Source organism: Cyclospora cayetanensis, unplaced genomic scaffold (genome assembly GCF_002999335.1).
Source record: "Cyclospora cayetanensis isolate NF1_C8 unplaced genomic scaffold, CcayRef3 CcayRef3_contig_91, whole genome shotgun sequence".
NCBI lineage: Eukaryota > Apicomplexa > Conoidasida > Eucoccidiorida > Eimeriidae > Cyclospora > Cyclospora cayetanensis.
Window position 1 is genome coordinate 7,004 of NW_020312765.1, and position 16,954 is coordinate 23,957.

General features: G+C 48.0%; 4 protein-coding genes across 4 annotated transcripts; all 4 read left to right on the plus strand.

Moving 5' to 3' along the window:
- The first annotated feature begins 1,472 nt into the window (after positions 1-1,472).
- On the plus strand, positions 1,473-2,940 carry LOC34622379 (probable elongation factor 1-gamma 1). The gene is made up of 3 exons (XM_026336064.1): positions 1,473-1,646; positions 1,678-1,771; positions 1,868-2,940. The coding sequence occupies exons 1-3, from the start codon at positions 1,473-1,475 to the stop codon at positions 2,938-2,940; spliced, it is 1,341 nt and encodes a 446-aa protein (XP_026191849.1).
- Positions 2,941-3,723: 783 nt separating this feature from the next.
- Positions 3,724-5,488, plus strand: LOC34622378 (membrane steroid-binding protein 1). Its single transcript, XM_026336065.1, has 4 exons — positions 3,724-3,899; positions 4,092-4,234; positions 4,823-4,900; positions 5,295-5,488. Exons 1-4 carry the CDS (start codon positions 3,724-3,726, stop codon positions 5,486-5,488), a joined length of 591 nt encoding a protein of 196 aa, XP_026191850.1.
- A 2,741-nt stretch (positions 5,489-8,229) lies between these two features.
- LOC34622377 (formin-like protein 16) lies at positions 8,230-9,482 on the plus strand. Its single transcript, XM_026336066.1, has 4 exons — positions 8,230-8,259; positions 8,442-8,576; positions 8,739-8,913; positions 9,022-9,482. Exons 1-4 carry the CDS (start codon positions 8,230-8,232, stop codon positions 9,480-9,482), a joined length of 801 nt encoding a protein of 266 aa, XP_026191851.1.
- Positions 9,483-12,870: 3,388 nt separating this feature from the next.
- LOC34622375 lies at positions 12,871-14,160 on the plus strand. The gene is made up of 2 exons (XM_026336067.1): positions 12,871-13,878; positions 14,026-14,160. Exons 1-2 carry the CDS (start codon positions 12,871-12,873, stop codon positions 14,158-14,160), a joined length of 1,143 nt encoding a protein of 380 aa, XP_026191852.1.
- Positions 14,161-16,954: the final 2,794 nt, after the last annotated feature.

Genomic DNA, 16,954 nt, shown 5'->3' on the forward strand with positions numbered 1-16,954 from the left:
ATTTGCACTGTTTTCGCGTTTCTGCCTGCCGGCGGAGAGGAGATAAAGCGGTAACTGTTCTGCCTATATTTGGTCTCGACGCAGAGGTAGAGAGCACGAGAACCTATGGCTGGGTGATGGCCAGGGTCAAAGGGGGAGGAAGCAGATGTGATGGGCTAAACGCCACTCAAACACCTTCTGCTACACAAGCTATGTTTGACTAAGAGTTAGTGACGAACTGCACAATTGGCTCATCTGTGCTTTTAATTTTGTTTTCTGCGAAGTATTGATAGCACGAGACAAGGGATTGCAATGTAATCTGCATGTATGGTAGCTACTGTGCCTAATTACCTGTCAATGCTTGGAAGGCTTCAAGAATTCAGCAACTCCCTCTGAGCACTCCTTCTCCGCTCATATAGGAACTCTGAGGGTTCCGAACAGTGGAAAGGGATGAAATTTTTCGATGAATACCCATCAACTTCCTAACAAGTTTGTTTTGAGTATTGAGTTGAGTGTCCTACGGACGCTGTAGATGGAGCGTTAATCACACAATTGCGTCGAATTATATCAAGCTTTTAGTCCTCTGCAAAAATATAAGCTGACAAGTCAATCTGTCAATTATTTATTGATTACCAATTAAAGGTAGTGCACTAGGAAATGCCGATGTGTAGTCAAGTCCGCTACCCTTGCACCAAGCAAAGAGATCGACTGGTTGTCCATAAGCTACAATGCATGATCACACAATTCATCCACCCTACCAAATCTAATACACCAAACTTATATATGGAATGTATGGAGACAGCAAAGGAAGAGCGCGAGCACTTCATACAGACAGGGGCTCAGCACGGGATTCAATTCCTTGGTTGATACCTCGATACATCAAGATGCACGACTATAAAAGTAGCTGATCACTGATCGATGAGAACATGAATGCGCGTGCAAAGCTATAACATCATCTAGCGTATCATATTAAGTTTGCTGAGAGCCAGCTTGACGGAACGGGCGACGATTCATTTTGGGGCTTTGAACACCCCCACATAACAATTCACACCATAGCACAATCCACAATTTCGAAGAGACACTGGTGCCCACCGTACTTTTTGGATCATCGTGTTGTTTTTTGTATATCTGCGGCACTTTCATTCTTCTCACTCGAAAATGGTGCGTTTGTTGTTCCTCCTTGAGGCACACTCTTCTTGTAGAATGTGACGGGCTATACTCGTTCCCACCTATACTATCGAAATTCCTGTAGCTTTAATGGGAGCTTACTATCTATCTATGCTCTTAAGATTGGTGTTTCTCTTTCGGATTCCGTCAAATCTTTCGGAGAACTCTGCACGGGGTAGTCGACGTGTGGGTTGGGGGAAATGGCAACTGTGACAACGCTGGTTGGTATACTGCGTTGGTTGATCCAGGCCCTTAGTGCTGCATTAATTACTTTGTGCATAGGATGAGCCATCTCTCCTCACTGGGTCTTCTCGTATACTGGTGTAATGCAAACTTCCCGTCTCCCTGCGATAGCATGCCTACATGCCCGTCAATTTCAAACAGACTACGCGCTACACACAGTGCCTTCGAATGAACCTCTGAATTTACCTGTCTTAATAAAACGCACTGCTTTCGCAGACCCCGATTTGTTGTGTGACAAGACGGGGGCTCGCAGTTATGTACCATGATTTGTTGTTGCGTTTTCAGAAGCTGCTTTGCCCCAAGGATGAGTTGTCCTGCCAGAAGGTCTTGATGACTGCTACATTTGCGAATGTCAAAGTTGAAACCCCGGCTTTTGTGATGGGTATGTTTAGGCGTATCTTGCCACAGAATGCGTGAAGGCACATTCTAGTTTGCTGTAAGTCTGGTCTTTGGTATGAACTGTGCTTTCGATCTTCAGGCAAAGATGACAAAAAGGAGTGCTTTAAGAGCAAATACCCGTTTTTCCGCTTGCCGATATTGGAGACTGGGGAGGGGCCAAGCCTCATGGGCTCCAACACAGTCTGTCGCTTCCTTGCACGAATGAGGAACGACAAGCGCCTCTACGGGGAAACGCTGCAGCATTCAGCAGAGGTGGATATGTGGCTAGACTTCTGCGCAAACGAGCTAGAGGTTCCTCTACTTGCGTGGGCAGCTCAGAGCTGCGTTGCCAACAAGGCCAAGACCGATGTAACCATCGCTCTCCGGGCAATGAATGAACATCTGAAGCTCCGAACGTACATGGTTGGAGAGAGAATTACAATTGCAGATCTTTGCCTATGCGTTGTTGTTTGCTTTGCGACGTCGAAATTCGGTTGTGACCTTGTTAAGCCCTATCTTGAGGTTTCACGTTGGATGGAAACCATCTGCAATCAAAAGCCCTACAAAAATATCTGCCCGACCACTAGCAACAAGCCCTGTGTGGCTTCGAGCTCTGCTCAAGCCGCGAAGCTGGATGATGACGGGAAGAAAGCTGAGGCTGCGGAAGAAGTCCCCCCGCCACCCAAGCCAAAGTGTGAGTTGGATCATCTTCCACCTTCCTCGCTTGATCTGAACGAATGGAAACGCGTGTACTCTAATACCAAGGATCTAAAAGGTCAGGCTATGCCCTGGCTGTGGAAGAACTTCGACGCCGCTGGATACTGCTTCTACTACATGAAGTACGAAAAACTCGAAGGAGAATGCACCGTTCCTTTCCTCACATCTAACCAGCTTGGAGGTTTTCTTCAGCGTGTTGACAACAACTTCCGTAAATATTCGTTTGGAGTCATTAATGTCGTTGGCAAGGATTCTAGCTACGATATCCAAGGCGTTTGGATGTTTAGAGGCCAAGATATCCCTCAGATGATGAAGGAGCATCCATCCTTTGAGTACAATCTATGGAAAAGGCTGGACCACACAACTACTGCAGACAAAGCCCTTATTGAGGACTACTTCTGCAACGAGGATGAAGTTGAGAAGACCCCAATTGCCGACAGCAAAGTCTGGAAGTAACCAGTGAAGGTTTTCCAGGGTGGTGGCAGTGGAATTTAGTTAGATCCATTTGACATTAGGGGGTCTCATCTCACTTAACTACTGTTTCAGGACTGTCACGAACTGCCACTATGAAAGATCAAACTACCAAAGCCGTTCTAACCCTGCATGTGCAGAAGCCCTGTGCAGAGAAACTGCGGCCGAGGTTTCCTCATGTAGGAATCGTGTTGCGAGTCTAGAAGTACGCGTACGTACTGCAGTGAAATTTAGCTTTTGGATACTCTGTAGCGTAATCTGCTTAGTAGCAGCGAACGGGTGGCCTGCTGCGGGACTGCACAGGTGTGGGATAAGGGGGCTAATTGTATTGCAAGTTTTGCTTGCTGCGAAAAACCGGTGAAAATAGCCCGTTGTGCTGCTCATTCCCGCTTTATTGGCTCTATCGTTGGCTAGCGGGAGTGCCGAAGTCATTGCTGGTCTACGACTAGTGGCTTTTATCACCAGACACCTATGTCTCCGTGCTTGGGGCGAATATTGGCCTCTCAGTAAACCGGGTTTACATACAAACCGAAGCTGGGGTTTCTTGGGGGGGATGATTGAGTAATGAATACCGTCGTGCGGTAGCCCCACGCTGTTACTCCACACTGGGCTACAGGTTCATAGAACACGGTGCAGCTTAAACCAGGTAATTTCCACAAAAACATCTTGTTTTACATCTACAGAATTTTAGTGAAGCTAAATTGCGCATGTTTATGACGTGACCAGCGTGTGCAGCGCCACACAATTTGCCTTTACAGAGTCCCCACTATGTTGGCCGGCGCGCAGGTGGCTTTCAAGTGGTTGCTTCAGTGGGGGCCAACATTAATTGCTGGAGCAGCAATAGCCCTTCTCGGGAACTTTTTGCTAAAGAAGCAATATCGAAACCAGAGGTTTGCGTCCCAGATTGGGACCGCTGCCCATGGTGATATCGATACAGAAAGAAAGCGCGATATTGTTAACACAATCAATCCTCCGTAGGCTTTCTTGTCGACCAAGTCGCCCTCCACTAACCCCTTCACCTTTCAAATTGCTTGTCTTTAAGTGTGCCCCGTCGTATTGGGCTGAGGTAAATTACACTGTGTTCAGTACTCTCCATGTGAGCGCTGCTGTGTTTTCTTCCGAATAACGCTCTACAGAGAGGACAACCTTAAGCGCTTTACCTTAGATGAACTGCACAAATGTAGAGGGGGACCCAGCAACGATTTACTTGTTGGAATCCAAGGCCTCGTGTACAACGTAGGGGCAAATGAAGCTGGCCGTATGTTCTATGGTCCTGGAGGTAAGGGAGCCCTTGGTGCGCATGAAACATTGTTTCTGCTCGTCTTATCTTGCCTGCATCAACATTCACGCATTTTTGTTTGCCGGTTTTTGTTTTCATCCCTACTTCAGTGGCTTTTGGGGCCAGCCTCTGTGCCTCACTCTTACTGCTTTTTCTCGCCCTTTTTTAGTGATGCGCCTCCCATCCTTTGTCTGAATCTGTGTGCGCGTCTTTTACGCTATGTGTATGGTCTCTACAACTCCGCTTAGCCGTGCTGTGTAATCCCATTCACCCTGCTTATCGTCGTGATATTCCATGTAGCTGGGTCTACCGTCGGATTCTACTTTGCTTTCTTCGCTTGTTCGCTCTCACAGTCACTTGCGCCTCGTTTGCTGTGCCTATATGAGTATTGCTGAGCCATTATATTCTTTTTTTACGTCCTACAAAGTATATTTGGTCGCGCTCATGTCCGTCAAAAATGTGTGTACTTGGTTTGCTGACTGTCAAGAGGTTCTCCCTGCTTACTTGCATATCTAGCTGAATATAGTTAGAGGTAGTAGTCCCGTACGACTACTAAGGACATAGTTGCTTGTGCGTGGCGGTTGCCAGGAAGCTACCATATCTTCGCTGGACGGGATGCGACGGTGGCTCTTGCAAAGATGGCTTTAGAAGAGGGCATGCTCAACAGTGTGAGACTCGCTGCGCTGATGCATACTGAGACATTTTCTAGTTTGGGCAGCAAATAATTACATGTAGCGGCTTTCTATGCCCAGGCAGGTATTAAGTAACACCCCGTCGCGTGCAGGCATACGTCATATATAATGAGTGGGTGCTACATAATTTAGAACCAAATTGGTAGCACTCACCCTTGAATCCGTCTCAGGTTCTCCCTCTTTCTCACCCTGCAGTATTGTGATCTCACTGGTTCTCCTTCTGAACTTTCTCGCATGCGTCTGTAGTGCATCTACTTTTCTGTATATGTAGTTGGCTTCACCAGACGTGTAGATGTTCATACAAGCATGTTTCAATACGCTGGCACACTGGCTCTCATATTATCGTTGACCTTCACATGCGTTTACAGGCCTGAGCTTGTGTGATTTGCCATTTGCACAGCCACCGGCCAAATGGGTTCTCTTATCTAATGAAGAAAGAAACTGTATTCGTCAGTGGGCTAGACGGTGCTGTTCAAAGTATCCTCTGGTTGGGGTCATTGACTTTGGCCAGGGTGAAAATGAAGCTGCTTCGAAGTGGCGGGAACAGATTGCCAAACTCTGAGAACGAGGCACCTGATAACATACTCACAGGCGAGGGAAAATTGATGCCCCTCACAAAGGCTAATGGGCAAGAAACGTAGCATGTAATCGCGTACAAGGTCGAACATTATATCGGACTTCTGTGCTCGCAAGGTGGAGCAACATTTTCGTCATGGCTTTTTTTGACGATGTCTAGAGGCGGGGTGTTCACAATCTGGGGTAAAAAGGGTGATCGTTTCCCACTGTGCCCCTGACTGGCAGTTAGTTTATGCTCCTTCTGTAGACTTTTCCCATTGCTTCCTCAACATTAGAAAATTCCACTCTAGAAGGAGGGAGGGGGACATAGGAACAAGTAATTGCACCCTCTGGGCCACGCGGGGGACGGCAAATAGGTACATGCGTTGGCTTGGCAGAGAAATATCAAACATGCATTGCTAGATCATGCAGTTAATTCTGCTTTGTAGCGAATAGAAGGCCAATCGAGTCATAAACCTACTTTCGAAACTCTTACCTGAGTACGAATACTATTGCAATCTGTGTCGTGTAGTTTGCTCCACCGCACTTTTGCGTTCCCATGCGTTTCTGTATGTTCGGATGAAATTGTAATCGCATGTGCATGTTGATAGGGAGCAGAGCAGATATAGTACAACTGAGTGGTATTTTCCCGCTGCGCTTGATGATGTCGCGCACTGCGAAAGTGACGGCACTGAGTCAAGGAGCTACATTGACGCTTTCCATCTGACTGTCCCAAGCACTATTTTTTGAAGGCCGCATACAGCTGTGCACCCGGCTGAAGATCCACTGGAGCAAACAACAGTTCCGTCGTTCCAAAAAGGAGCAGCTTGGAGAAGGGTTCGATTGTGGTGGAGTGTGTGTGACGGAGACTGACCACTTCAAGTAACATGTGGGCCCGATCTCTCAGGTTCAGACAGATTATGGCTTACGGATTTCAACTGGCTTATTCTCCCAGCGCTGCCCCCACCTTTTCAAAAGCTGATACGGTGTGCATCGCCACGGAATATGTAAGAGGCCCCGCACAACTGATGCCTCGAATGTCATGTAGGTCCAAGATATCAATATGTTTCATATAAAGGTTGGGTGATTTAGCAATAAAATACAAAATGAAGTGTGCATTTCCCAATGGTGTTCCCTGCTGTCCAGATGCGGGACTGCGGGCTTCCCAGAAGGTCATAGGAGTCTTTTCCCTTGTCCGTGCTGTTTTCTACAAATTATTCGCACTCTTTGTTGTCAAAAAATGCTTTATCGTAGGGTGATCACAATTTTTTGCGCCGACAGCGGCGCCCTGTTGTACGTCGCCTTTTAATCCCCTGTTGTTCCACTAAGACCACTTGACAGCCCTCTGGAGGGAAGGACACAAAAACGAGCAAGATAAAGCCATCGTCCTTCTGCATATAAACGGCGGGGCTCATCTTTTTTGCATTTAATCAGTTATATTTATACGTACAGGGACTACACGCCGTGTGGAGGGGGTGAATTGCCGTGGTTATGTGTGCCATATCGATTAAAGACTGGGCAGGAAGCCGTCGCGGGGGCATTTTTCTATGTTACCATCTATGAGGACGGCTTGTCCTTTTTGGATGAATCCTGAGGGCAGTTCTTTTGCATGGGGCATGTTACTAAGTGGCATGTTCACTATTCAACAAATTAAGTTGTTCTCGTTTGCCAGACATATGGGCAATTAGTGTTCTGAAACCGTGAATTCCATAGTTTCAGAGAGTTCAAGGAAATGATGGACGAAACCGCGAAGACCAAACAGGCGCTTAAGCGCGTAAAGGCCCGCATTTCTTCAATGACGGCCCTTCGTGCCACCGCCACAACTTTCCAAGTGTACGCAGTTGTGCTTCTCAAAATACGCCCACACACAGCGTGTGAAACTGCTCATTTTGACTGGCAGTCAACAAAAGGCTTCATGTCTAAAAGTACAATGTCGTCGTGTGGGGCTCTACAGAGTTGATCCAAGCAGATATGGCTACGAGGCAGAGGCACTCATCCGACAAGATTCATTGCGCAGCCACTTAGGGACCGTATGTATCTCATAAGACCCTTTCGTAATCACCTGAAAACCTAAATCCCGTTGGTTCTACGTCGTGTAATCCTTCAATACATTTGCCGAGTTTGGGGCACGCAGTAGAATACATGCACTTTTGTGTACGAATCTGTTTTGTTCAGATGGTGGATGCGGAGGGAGCGCGTGTAATTTAAGAAACACTATCCTCCTTATTTCCACCTTCTATAGAGACTAAGCTATTGGAAAAGATGCGAAGCCACTGCAACGTTGACGTCGCACATTCCAATTTATGAACAGTAGGGCGCCCATATGCGAATCCAACAAAGTACCATTGAGTGGAGCTTGAAACATATGGGCTTGTCTCAGTCTCAGGTACTAAAAGCAAACGATCCAGAACACGACATCCTTACGAAGCCTCCAATGACAAAAGAAGAAAAGCGTTTCAGCAGGGGCCTCCTTGGCACAGTGGCCAGATTCCACAGAACTTGCAGGGTATAATCTCAATATCTTATCTGCCTCCCTTTTTGAGCATCTGGTTTCCTCTTTGCTTGGTACTGCGGCATTTCCATTTCCAGTATCACCATTCTTGGGCACGTGTCAACTTCGCCTGCATCGTCGTGCGATGCATTCAGGGTGTGTGCGTGCGGTCCGGCGATCCACGACATGAAGAGTGGGGCCGTGTTAAAACAGCAGATTTAAAGCTTACATATGCTCTGCATCTGTTGGAAAAAGACATGGAGCACTATAGACATATGCATAGAGAGGTAATTCAACCCTGTGAGTGCGTACTTATTGCTCTGAAATAACTCTTAACTGTCAACAGTTGGCCAGGGCGGACAGTCTGTTATTCTCTCACGATTTGCATGCCTGTACGTGACTTGTCAACGAAATTTTGCTTCAGGCAGAGAGATCTGAACGCGTACGCGGGCGATTAAAGTATTTTCAGGCCCCTGTACCAGCAATTCGCATTCCAGAGCTTTGGCTCGAGTTCCCTGAACTCGCAGCCGCACATGGCTTGGAGCAACCACCAGCAGAGTGGCGCTCCGATAGAATTCTTGGATCCTTTCCCGAGCTTTGGAGGGTATGTGCTATGATTACTAGCACAGAATACCTAAACTGCAGCGGCAATGACAGACTAGCTTCTTTAATTTTATGCTGCGATCATGCCACAACTAGTGTGTCGTCGCGTGTGAACAGCTGGAATCAACCTTCACTCTGACCTATACATATATGCTTTGTGCAGTCTTTACACGCGGCGCGATGGCCAGAGATCGAGACGCAGACTCTTAAGAGGAAGCCAGCAACGCGGCAAGCGCCAGTCAAGCCAGGTACAGCACCTTCAGCGGGAACGAGTGCTCCTCTGGCCTCCCAAGCAGAATCTTCCAAAGCCTCTATGAAGCCAGCAACCACCTCGCCGGGTAAATCCTTGCCACTTGCAGGAGCAGATTAAGCTTCTTCAGCAGCCTTGAATAGTGCTTCTCCTCATTCTTTACCTGGTAAAATAACTCATACGCTGCCGGGCATAGCATGGGACCTTACTGCTTCTGCCGCCGCCGCGCCTGATGTAGTGCAGGGAAAAGCAGGCTTTCCTGGTGCTCCAGTAAAAGCAGCACCTCAGATAGCACTTGATAAGGCCGTATCACCTCAGGAAACTGTGCAATCTGCAGGGGCCCCCGCTTCGGGGAAAGCACCACCACCTGGTGGTGTGAAAGGTCCTCCAGCTCCGGGGAAAGCACCACCACCTGATGGTGTGAAAGGTCCTCCAGCGTCGGGGAAAGCACCACCACCTGGTGGTGTGAAAGGTCCTCCAGCTCCGGGGAAAGCACCACCACCTGGTGGTGTGAAAGGTCCTCCAGCGTCGGGGAAGGCACCACCACCTGATGGTGTGAAAGGTCCTCCAGCTCCGGGGAAAGCACCACCACCTGGTGGTGTGAAAGGTCCTCCAGCGTTGGGGAAGAAGGCGATGCCTCCTCCGAAAAAAGCATAGTGACAGGCAGGTACAACATATATATGGTAGCTTTGGTTTAAATTACCGCCACCACTCCGCGGGGGCAATGTGAGGTGGTGTCCTAAAGAACGTGTACTTTTGCATCTCAACGGCAAAACCAGACTAGACACCTACTATCGCGCCTTCTGCACATGACGGATTCACAGCAAGCCGAAGGCCCCTCCATGTGCAGTTTCTTTCGTGTGCCCAGGTAGAAGCTCATTTAGAGTACAAGAGGAGGAATAATGGACGTTTTAGGATGCGTTTTATAATACGGGGTAAAATTGGTCTTCTGCAAAGATGCCCCAACAACAGACATCTGACAGTCATTGCCTGTACCAGGTGATGCAAGCCAATCTGAGCTCAGGCAGCCAACTCTCAAACCACTTATTATGGTTAGTAAACCTTTTTCTGTATGGCTTGATGTTGCGTGTATTCCACTTTTCGCACAGTACGGCTAGTGTTCGGTATATTTTGTACATCACGATTATAACCTAAGTTGCAAAGATGTCCCAGTTTCTCCTTCCCGCTTCAAGCAATTGCAGGTCTCCCAACCCCTGAGAGCTTTAGAAAACTGGTACCAGCACTAAGGTAAAAGGATTACGCTTTGAAATAGTACAAATAGTAGAGAGTCCGTTGTGTCGTATTATCAGAAGCTGCTGCACTGAGTGGTGTTGTTATGATTGCCAAGGCACTGGGCTTCAAATACTTCTACACAAAAGCCAAAGCAGGTTATTCGGAATGGGCAGTGCGACTTAGGAAGCAGCGCCTGAGTGTCACAGTAGTAAAGCTAATATGCCCATATGTGTCTAGATGCTTTCTTGGTAGCTAAGTGCCGAAGTTGAGCACTTCTGCCGAGTGAATTATGACCTTGCACGCCCCTGACCTATAAGGGCCGTAAGGCCCTAAACTATGTTTATGCAGGTGCATGGTTCCCTAAATCATAGACGAATAAAGATTGTGCTTGACTAGACTGATTTTGGGGAATGCCGTCGATTCAGACTTCGCTATAATCACGTGGTATTCCTCCCACATTCAAGCTTGGCAACGAAATCCAGCTGAAATGAGGGTAGGATTAAAGAAAAAATGTATTTTCTCCTACCCGCTTTTGGTTGTAGAGGCACTGATGCTTAATGAACCTATGGGGGTGCTATTCCTCGAAACCCTAACTTGTCTTGCAGGCAACGTTGCATGCGCAGACCATTCTTGATAGCCAGACAGCTTGTAATGTTGATTTTGCATACAGGTTAGATCTTTTCCTAAATAATTGACGCGCTTATGCCATCAAAGGCTCTTGAGGGTCTGAGTTACAGCCGTGCAGCAGCCGGCTCAGTGCTCGTGAACGAAGGAAGGAAGACTAATCCTGCCCCCTCATCTCAAGACCCTGAAGGACGAGGACCTCGGGAAGCGAAAGCTCGTCTGACAAACTCTGAGTGAGGTTCTACTGATTTGGTGTCGAATGCGGAACTAAGTGTACCCATACTGACACACTAGATGAATTGTGCCGTCTACCGTCTGCGCAGGGAGACAGCTGATTCCAGAGTCAGTACAAACTTAACCGGAAGTTATTGAGTGCTTCTCACAAGAGCTCCTGCATGCCCCGCATGCGCCTCCTATAGTTCCTGAATTGAGAGCATTGCTACGGGAAGAGTGAGCGGTATTCCACCCTCTTAGCGGGTCAAAGCTACTTGCACACCCCTTCTAGCACGCAAGCATACACCATCGTGTCTTGTTCAATCATGATAACGCTACATTACAGTAATCATGACACGCGAAGAGTAGTAATAGCTAGAAAACTTTTTGCTAGATTCTAAATAAATATAACTAGTACTGTAGAAAGTGTTGAAAGCTCGTTTAGCCCGCCATATTAGATAGAACGAGACCCCCAAAACATTTTACTACCAATTCCTACATAATTGACTAATTATTTGGCTGCTCATATATCTTATTTATTGAGGTAAAATTTTAGCTCGGTGCAACAGTGTACAGTGCTGTGAACACTCATAGCCAGATGTGTGCCTCTAGCTTTGAGCGCTCGAAGTGTTAACAAAAGCAAAATTCGACAACAGGCACCTAGCCGACCCCCTCCACTAACATTGAAACTCCCAGTGTCAATGACGGGGTAAAGAAGAGGTTGCTCTCAAGGAAACCGTTTACATTTCTTCCAAGTTCTGTACTTCGTTGAGGGCTACACGCCTCTTTCCGATAACCGAACGGAAAGGAGCACAGCCGTCAGTTTGTCAAAGCTGTCGGATTCGAAATCTCCTCACCACCACCCTCTATATTTCCATGTGATTTAGACAGAGAGGGGAATGTTTTTGTGCAGCGCAGCAAATTTCCACTTCGTTTGCCCATATCTTTCTCATGATGAGCTCTTCAGCTAATGCAGAGGTGTCTATCGTTCTGTACATGCATATCCAAAGGTGCTCCTGCCTAACAATTTAAAACGTATATTCCTTTATCGTAAGACACTACGAAGGTGCAAGCTTTATGGGGAGGAGTAATGGGAGTCTACCACTATGACTCGATGCGTGGTCGGGGCCTCGATACAAACAAGCCAGGGACCATGCAAGAGCTGCTGCATCGAGATTTTATAAGACCCAACAGCGTATCGGAAATGGTCTTAAGAGCTTTAGTGATGGTGTAGCTTAGCAAAAACGGATGGATTCTAGTCCTTTCAGTGCGCTTCTTCTTGGATGAAGGACGCCCCAGCCCCGAACCAGGTATGCCAAGTTCCGCGTTTGGGGTAGAGTTGAGCTCATTCCTGAGCTGAAAACGAGTAATAGCTGCTGGGCAGAGACCAGCAGCTTGCAAAGCAAGTGTAGTTGGAGCAGTCATTTACTTGAGGCTGAGAACCTGGCTATGAAGGATTGACAACATGGCAACGGATGCGCCCTGAGCCCCACAAGGGCCAGAGGCGAGAGGATAAGCTAGAGCGAAGAACAGCAATATAAATTAGACGCCCTACTGTTGATAATACTCCCAGGATAATTACAAAGTCGTGTTTTGGTCCAACCTGCTCCACCATTTCCCCAGGCAGTTCTAACGTGAGTCTGGTGTGTGTAGTCTGCTGTGAACATTTTTTCCTAGCCCAAGCTAAAGCTGTGAGTGCCTCCTTCGATCAAACAGCAGAGATTACTGTGTCCATCCAGAAGTGTAGCATATGATGGGCTTGAACTTGAGCGCAGGTTTCACGGCATGGATGTCTACCTGCGGTGACTATACGCGCCTCCAGAAGCCAAAGGATGGAAGCTTCCGACTGAAAGACAACAAGGCAACTTTCGAGAACTACTAACTCTGCCTCTTCGATGAATTCTTGGTCTGCTCTAAAAGGCTCCCATAACCAGAGGCTCAGCCGACAAGCCTTCAGGCTGTTGATTTATTCACGATGGGTGACCCCGCGTCTCCTGCCCCCTCCAAAGAGGGATCCTGGGCCTTTACCTCACTGAGCTGGTCTCGTATGTACAGCTGGTGGAACGGTTATGTTCATTCAGATAGAAACACCGACATCTGTGGGTGCACTCTTTGGACTTTTCCCTCTCTTACCTCGAGAATTTCAGTGGAGCACGGACTAAGCAAGTTATTTCGGTGGCAGGCAGAGCTTCTAAGCCTTTTCGCGCTGCAAAACTGGCGTGTGAAGGTTGTCACGCATGCTCTCTCAGCTATGCAGCGGCCTCCCAGCTTGGTTATTGTACAATGTGGATACCAGCAGCCAAGCCCTGCAGGAGCCCAGGAGGCGAAAGAGCTGGGAGGGTATTCTCCCGAGCATAACGTAATATGGATATGTGGCAACCGCCTCTGGTCTCCATTCAATTTCAGACGGGTGTTGTTGCATGAGTTGCTTCATGCGTTTGACTTCGCGCGTGCAAAGATCGACACTGATGACTGCAGCCATATTGCGTGCACCGAAATCCGTGCCATCAATCTTTCAGAGCAGTGTGGCTTGTGGGCCTCGAGAAATCTCACACCAGCTGTCTTGGATCAGCCGTTGGACAAACATTTGCTGCTGAAATACTCGGCGTGGAAGAGTCACTCGCTTCACCAGCAAGCGGCTGCAGCTAAGATGCTTTCAGATGAGGCGGCTGTAGCGGCTGTGGATGCTGCTAGGATAGCAGCAGCATCGGTAGGCTCCGAATCAGCAGTAGGAATTGCGGCAGAGAGCAATGCTGCTGTGGCAGCGTTAAACAAAGCGGAGCAGCTCGCTGCTCGTACTGCAGCATTTGCAAAGGCTGCACAGGCCGCCGATGAGACTGCCGCCACCGTGGCTTCCCCGGATGTACCACTTTGGGAGAGGAGCAAGAGGAACGCATGTGTTGCAAGGCAAGCCTGGCTTTCCGTGCAGCAACAGCCGCAATGCAGGCATCATGGAACTGCGGTACGTTGTGCATTACAAGTGGTGCGTGGTGTACGCTTATCATAGTTGTCTCGTATGGCACTGAGCTGCTGGGCTGAGGCTTCTCACTTTCCACGGTAGCACATGGGGATAATACATCATAATATCCAGCATGCTAGCTGTGCAATGTGCCCGACATTTCCATCGCAGGAAGCAGCGGTGGCCTCGGTTTTCAGCAGGTGCCTTGCTGACACTTGGCCCTTTGAGCACCCTCCAGAGTTTGACTCCCGGTTTCGTCCTTCACGTATCTATGAAGAACACTCCGAAGCTCTATTTGGGCTATGAATTTCCTTCATCCTCACGCATGGGTAGGCTTGCCACAGTATCCATGCGCATGGAGGGGTTAGGTGACCTTGCCGGCACATGGAAAACAGTGCCACACAATATTTAGAATAGCCATTGGTGACAAGCACGTTGGGATCTAACAAGCTGGAGCAGCTTTTGAAGATGTTTTTCTATCTGTGGCGTCCGAATGCGTCTAACGGTGCGTTTGAGGTACAATTAGTGTCTTAACGTAGTAGAACTTCCTATCTTAGAATTTCATCAGGAAGGGCAACCAAAATGTCGAGATAGCAGTACACGATTATTCCGGTAGAACTACTTTTTCTGCGTTGGTGCAGACGGAATACAGGATAGCTAAGTAAAACATTGCATCAGAATACAAGCCAGAATTGATTTGTTTCTCGGCGGCACACCGGTCTGTTTACCGGGCAATTTTTGCGTTTCCTCACGGTTGTTTCGCAGCATAAACCACCTGTGGCATCCATGCTGTTGTGCGCATTCCCCCTTGTCTGGTTGTGCATTGCTGGCTTGACAGTATTTGGTGCCGGCGTCAGCAGCGCGAGGTGGCTGTGGAATAAGATGGAATGATGTGGAATACCTCAAATAGAGGGCAGCGCAGCACACCATTAGGTGCAACGCTACGCAGAATGCTTTTTTTTAGGACCGCCAAGAGTGACTGCACCTTGTGGTGTGCTCCGGCAGCAGAAAGCAACTGTCCGGCACAATTTGTGTATTCGTACTGTAACAGCGACGTTCTTTCTGGTGTACTGTCCCTACCTGAGGCTTTTGGGGCTTTGCCCTGGGGGGAAGGTTGTTGCCGTGGTGTAGTTTGGGCGTTCGTACTTGCTCTTTTGGGAGGCTGACGTTAGCGGAATGGTGTATTCACGTGTTGAAGCAAACAGTGGTGAGGCGGTGGATCCGATATTTGCTAAGTCGACCTGCTGTGCCATGGCGTCTCAAATCTCATGCGTTTACGGCACACAAGACACCGGTACGAAGCTGAACTACCGGAGGTGCCCCAGGCTTCCACGCCTAGTGACCTTGTCCGGTCTCTGGAAGCAAATAATTTCCCGAGCTAAGCCGCTTCTCCCTTCACCCGTGAATGACAGCCAGACTACTAATAAGGAGCATATACAGCTTGATTATCTGGCGTTTCACCAGGTGGTATACCGTACGCAAGTTTCAAGAGGTTAGTTTGCTGGTTACTGGGCAGGATGACGAAGTACTCCTCCAGTAGAGCACGCTTCAGGAGGAGAGAGCTTTGTGCTATTAGGAAATGGGGAGCTGAAGTTGTGTACTGCTGCTTTTTGAGGTGCCCCTATTGTGCCACCCTAAGGAATACCGCTCTTGCAGTTTACCGCAACGGGCAAGCCGTATTCGATGCTTTCATGCTGGTGAGAGGAATACTTCCTCAGTCTAGCCCGCAAAGTGCATTGGTAAATCAGAAACATGGTACAATGCTGTACAAGCGGCCTAGTCATAATAAACCAAACGAATGCACCCCCGTGAGTGGTAGGGCACGAAGTTGCGTTCTGACGTTTGCAGTATTTTCTGGCTCTTCAGTGGCCATACGTCCCCTTCGCATGTATATGAAATAGGGAGTCCCGCCTTTGCACTACGACCGGGATTTTTCTGCCACAGAATGCAGTTGCTAGCACAAGGTGACGGACTGCAACCAGTTGCACAGATTAATAACGCTCACACACTGTAAGTTAGCTACTGCTGTGGCTTTATGGATTATTTGTCACAATATTCTTATGCACCTCTCTGCGCTATGGCGGATACCTGAGTGATATGGAGCCAAGGAAACACAGTTTCTTGCTCGTTATGGACACAAAGTTTTACTTGCCTACAATGCATCAGGCCACACTCTTAAGTGGACTTTAAGGAAGTGTTAATGTTGTTCAGCTTTCAACGTGTATTCCAGACTTTATTAGTGAGTAAAAGCACCTTTCTACATTGTCGGACGTGTAGATATGCAGAAACCTTAGTAGTGGTGGAGGATCAGTTTTAGAAGCCTAAGAATATGGGGTATTTGCTCCAGTGGCTAATGGCACTGTTCAGGCGCTCTACAAATTCTCCCCCGTGCAAGCTGAAGAATCCTGCTTTCCTGTAGACGGACGACGCGACATGATCGGTAGAGCACCCAATCTCGTACAGACCACAACAGAAAAACGACCCATAACCATTGTTGCACTGTAGCGGCCAATGCTGCAATTTTAGAGTTCCCGCAGAAAAAATTGCAAATAAGTTTTAGTCCGGTTTTGACTGTATGAGCTGTATATTCTTTTTGTTGTAGAGTAGGGCTCATTCCGACTTTAGTGAAATGAATTCAATTTGTCCATTGCATATTACTTCTTGTGCAACTGCATGGGAACACTTGAATTGTCCAGAGCATGCAGAAGCAGTAGTTCCAACTGTTCCCTCTGCACTTATGCTGGAGCCATGTGGAATAAATGCATGGATGCTGGTGTGCTTTTGTGAGGCGTGAACTGAATTTTTTAGAACTTGACAAAGCTGTGGGGATAGGCTAGCTTCTGAAACCCCAGGATGACAACTCCACCAAAAAGGGCCCTCATGTGTAAAAAATGCAGCTAAGCTCACTGTGGGCCTTGCCCAAACTTTTTTACCTAGAAATTTGAGATGCGCCAAGTTATTCATCTTCTGTGTGCCCTGCAGCATCACGGCAGTCAACAAGTTTGCACACGCATGCTGGGTCGAGCCGTGAGAAACCCTGGCAAGCGCAAGTGGGCTGTAAAGCACCTTTCAATAGGTGCTGATCACCGTAGGAAAGCCG

Coding starts and splice junctions, on each gene's coding strand:
- LOC34622379 (XM_026336064.1), top strand. CDS start 1,473: ATGCAAACTTCCCGTCTCCCTGCGATAGCATGCCTACATGCCCGTCAA. Junction 1,647..1,677: donor AGACGGGGGCTCGCAGTTAT/GTACCATGATTT, acceptor CGTTTTCAGAAG/CTGCTTTGCCCCAAGGATGA. Junction 1,772..1,867: donor AACCCCGGCTTTTGTGATGG/GTATGTTTAGGC, acceptor TTCGATCTTCAG/GCAAAGATGACAAAAAGGAG.
- LOC34622378 (XM_026336065.1), top strand. CDS start 3,724: ATGTTGGCCGGCGCGCAGGTGGCTTTCAAGTGGTTGCTTCAGTGGGGG. Junction 3,900..4,091: donor GATATCGATACAGAAAGAAA/GCGCGATATTGT, acceptor AACGCTCTACAG/AGAGGACAACCTTAAGCGCT. Junction 4,901..5,294: donor AGAAGAGGGCATGCTCAACA/GTGTGAGACTCG, acceptor ATGCGTTTACAG/GCCTGAGCTTGTGTGATTTG.
- LOC34622377 (XM_026336066.1), top strand. CDS start 8,230: ATGGAGCACTATAGACATATGCATAGAGAG. Junction 8,260..8,441: donor ATAGACATATGCATAGAGAG/GTAATTCAACCC, acceptor AAGTATTTTCAG/GCCCCTGTACCAGCAATTCG. Junction 8,914..9,021: donor GCCAGCAACCACCTCGCCGG/GTAAATCCTTGC, acceptor TGCCGGGCATAG/CATGGGACCTTACTGCTTCT.
- LOC34622375 (XM_026336067.1), top strand. CDS start 12,871: ATGGGTGACCCCGCGTCTCCTGCCCCCTCCAAAGAGGGATCCTGGGCC. Junction 13,879..14,025: donor TACGTTGTGCATTACAAGTG/GTGCGTGGTGTA, acceptor TTTCCATCGCAG/GAAGCAGCGGTGGCCTCGGT.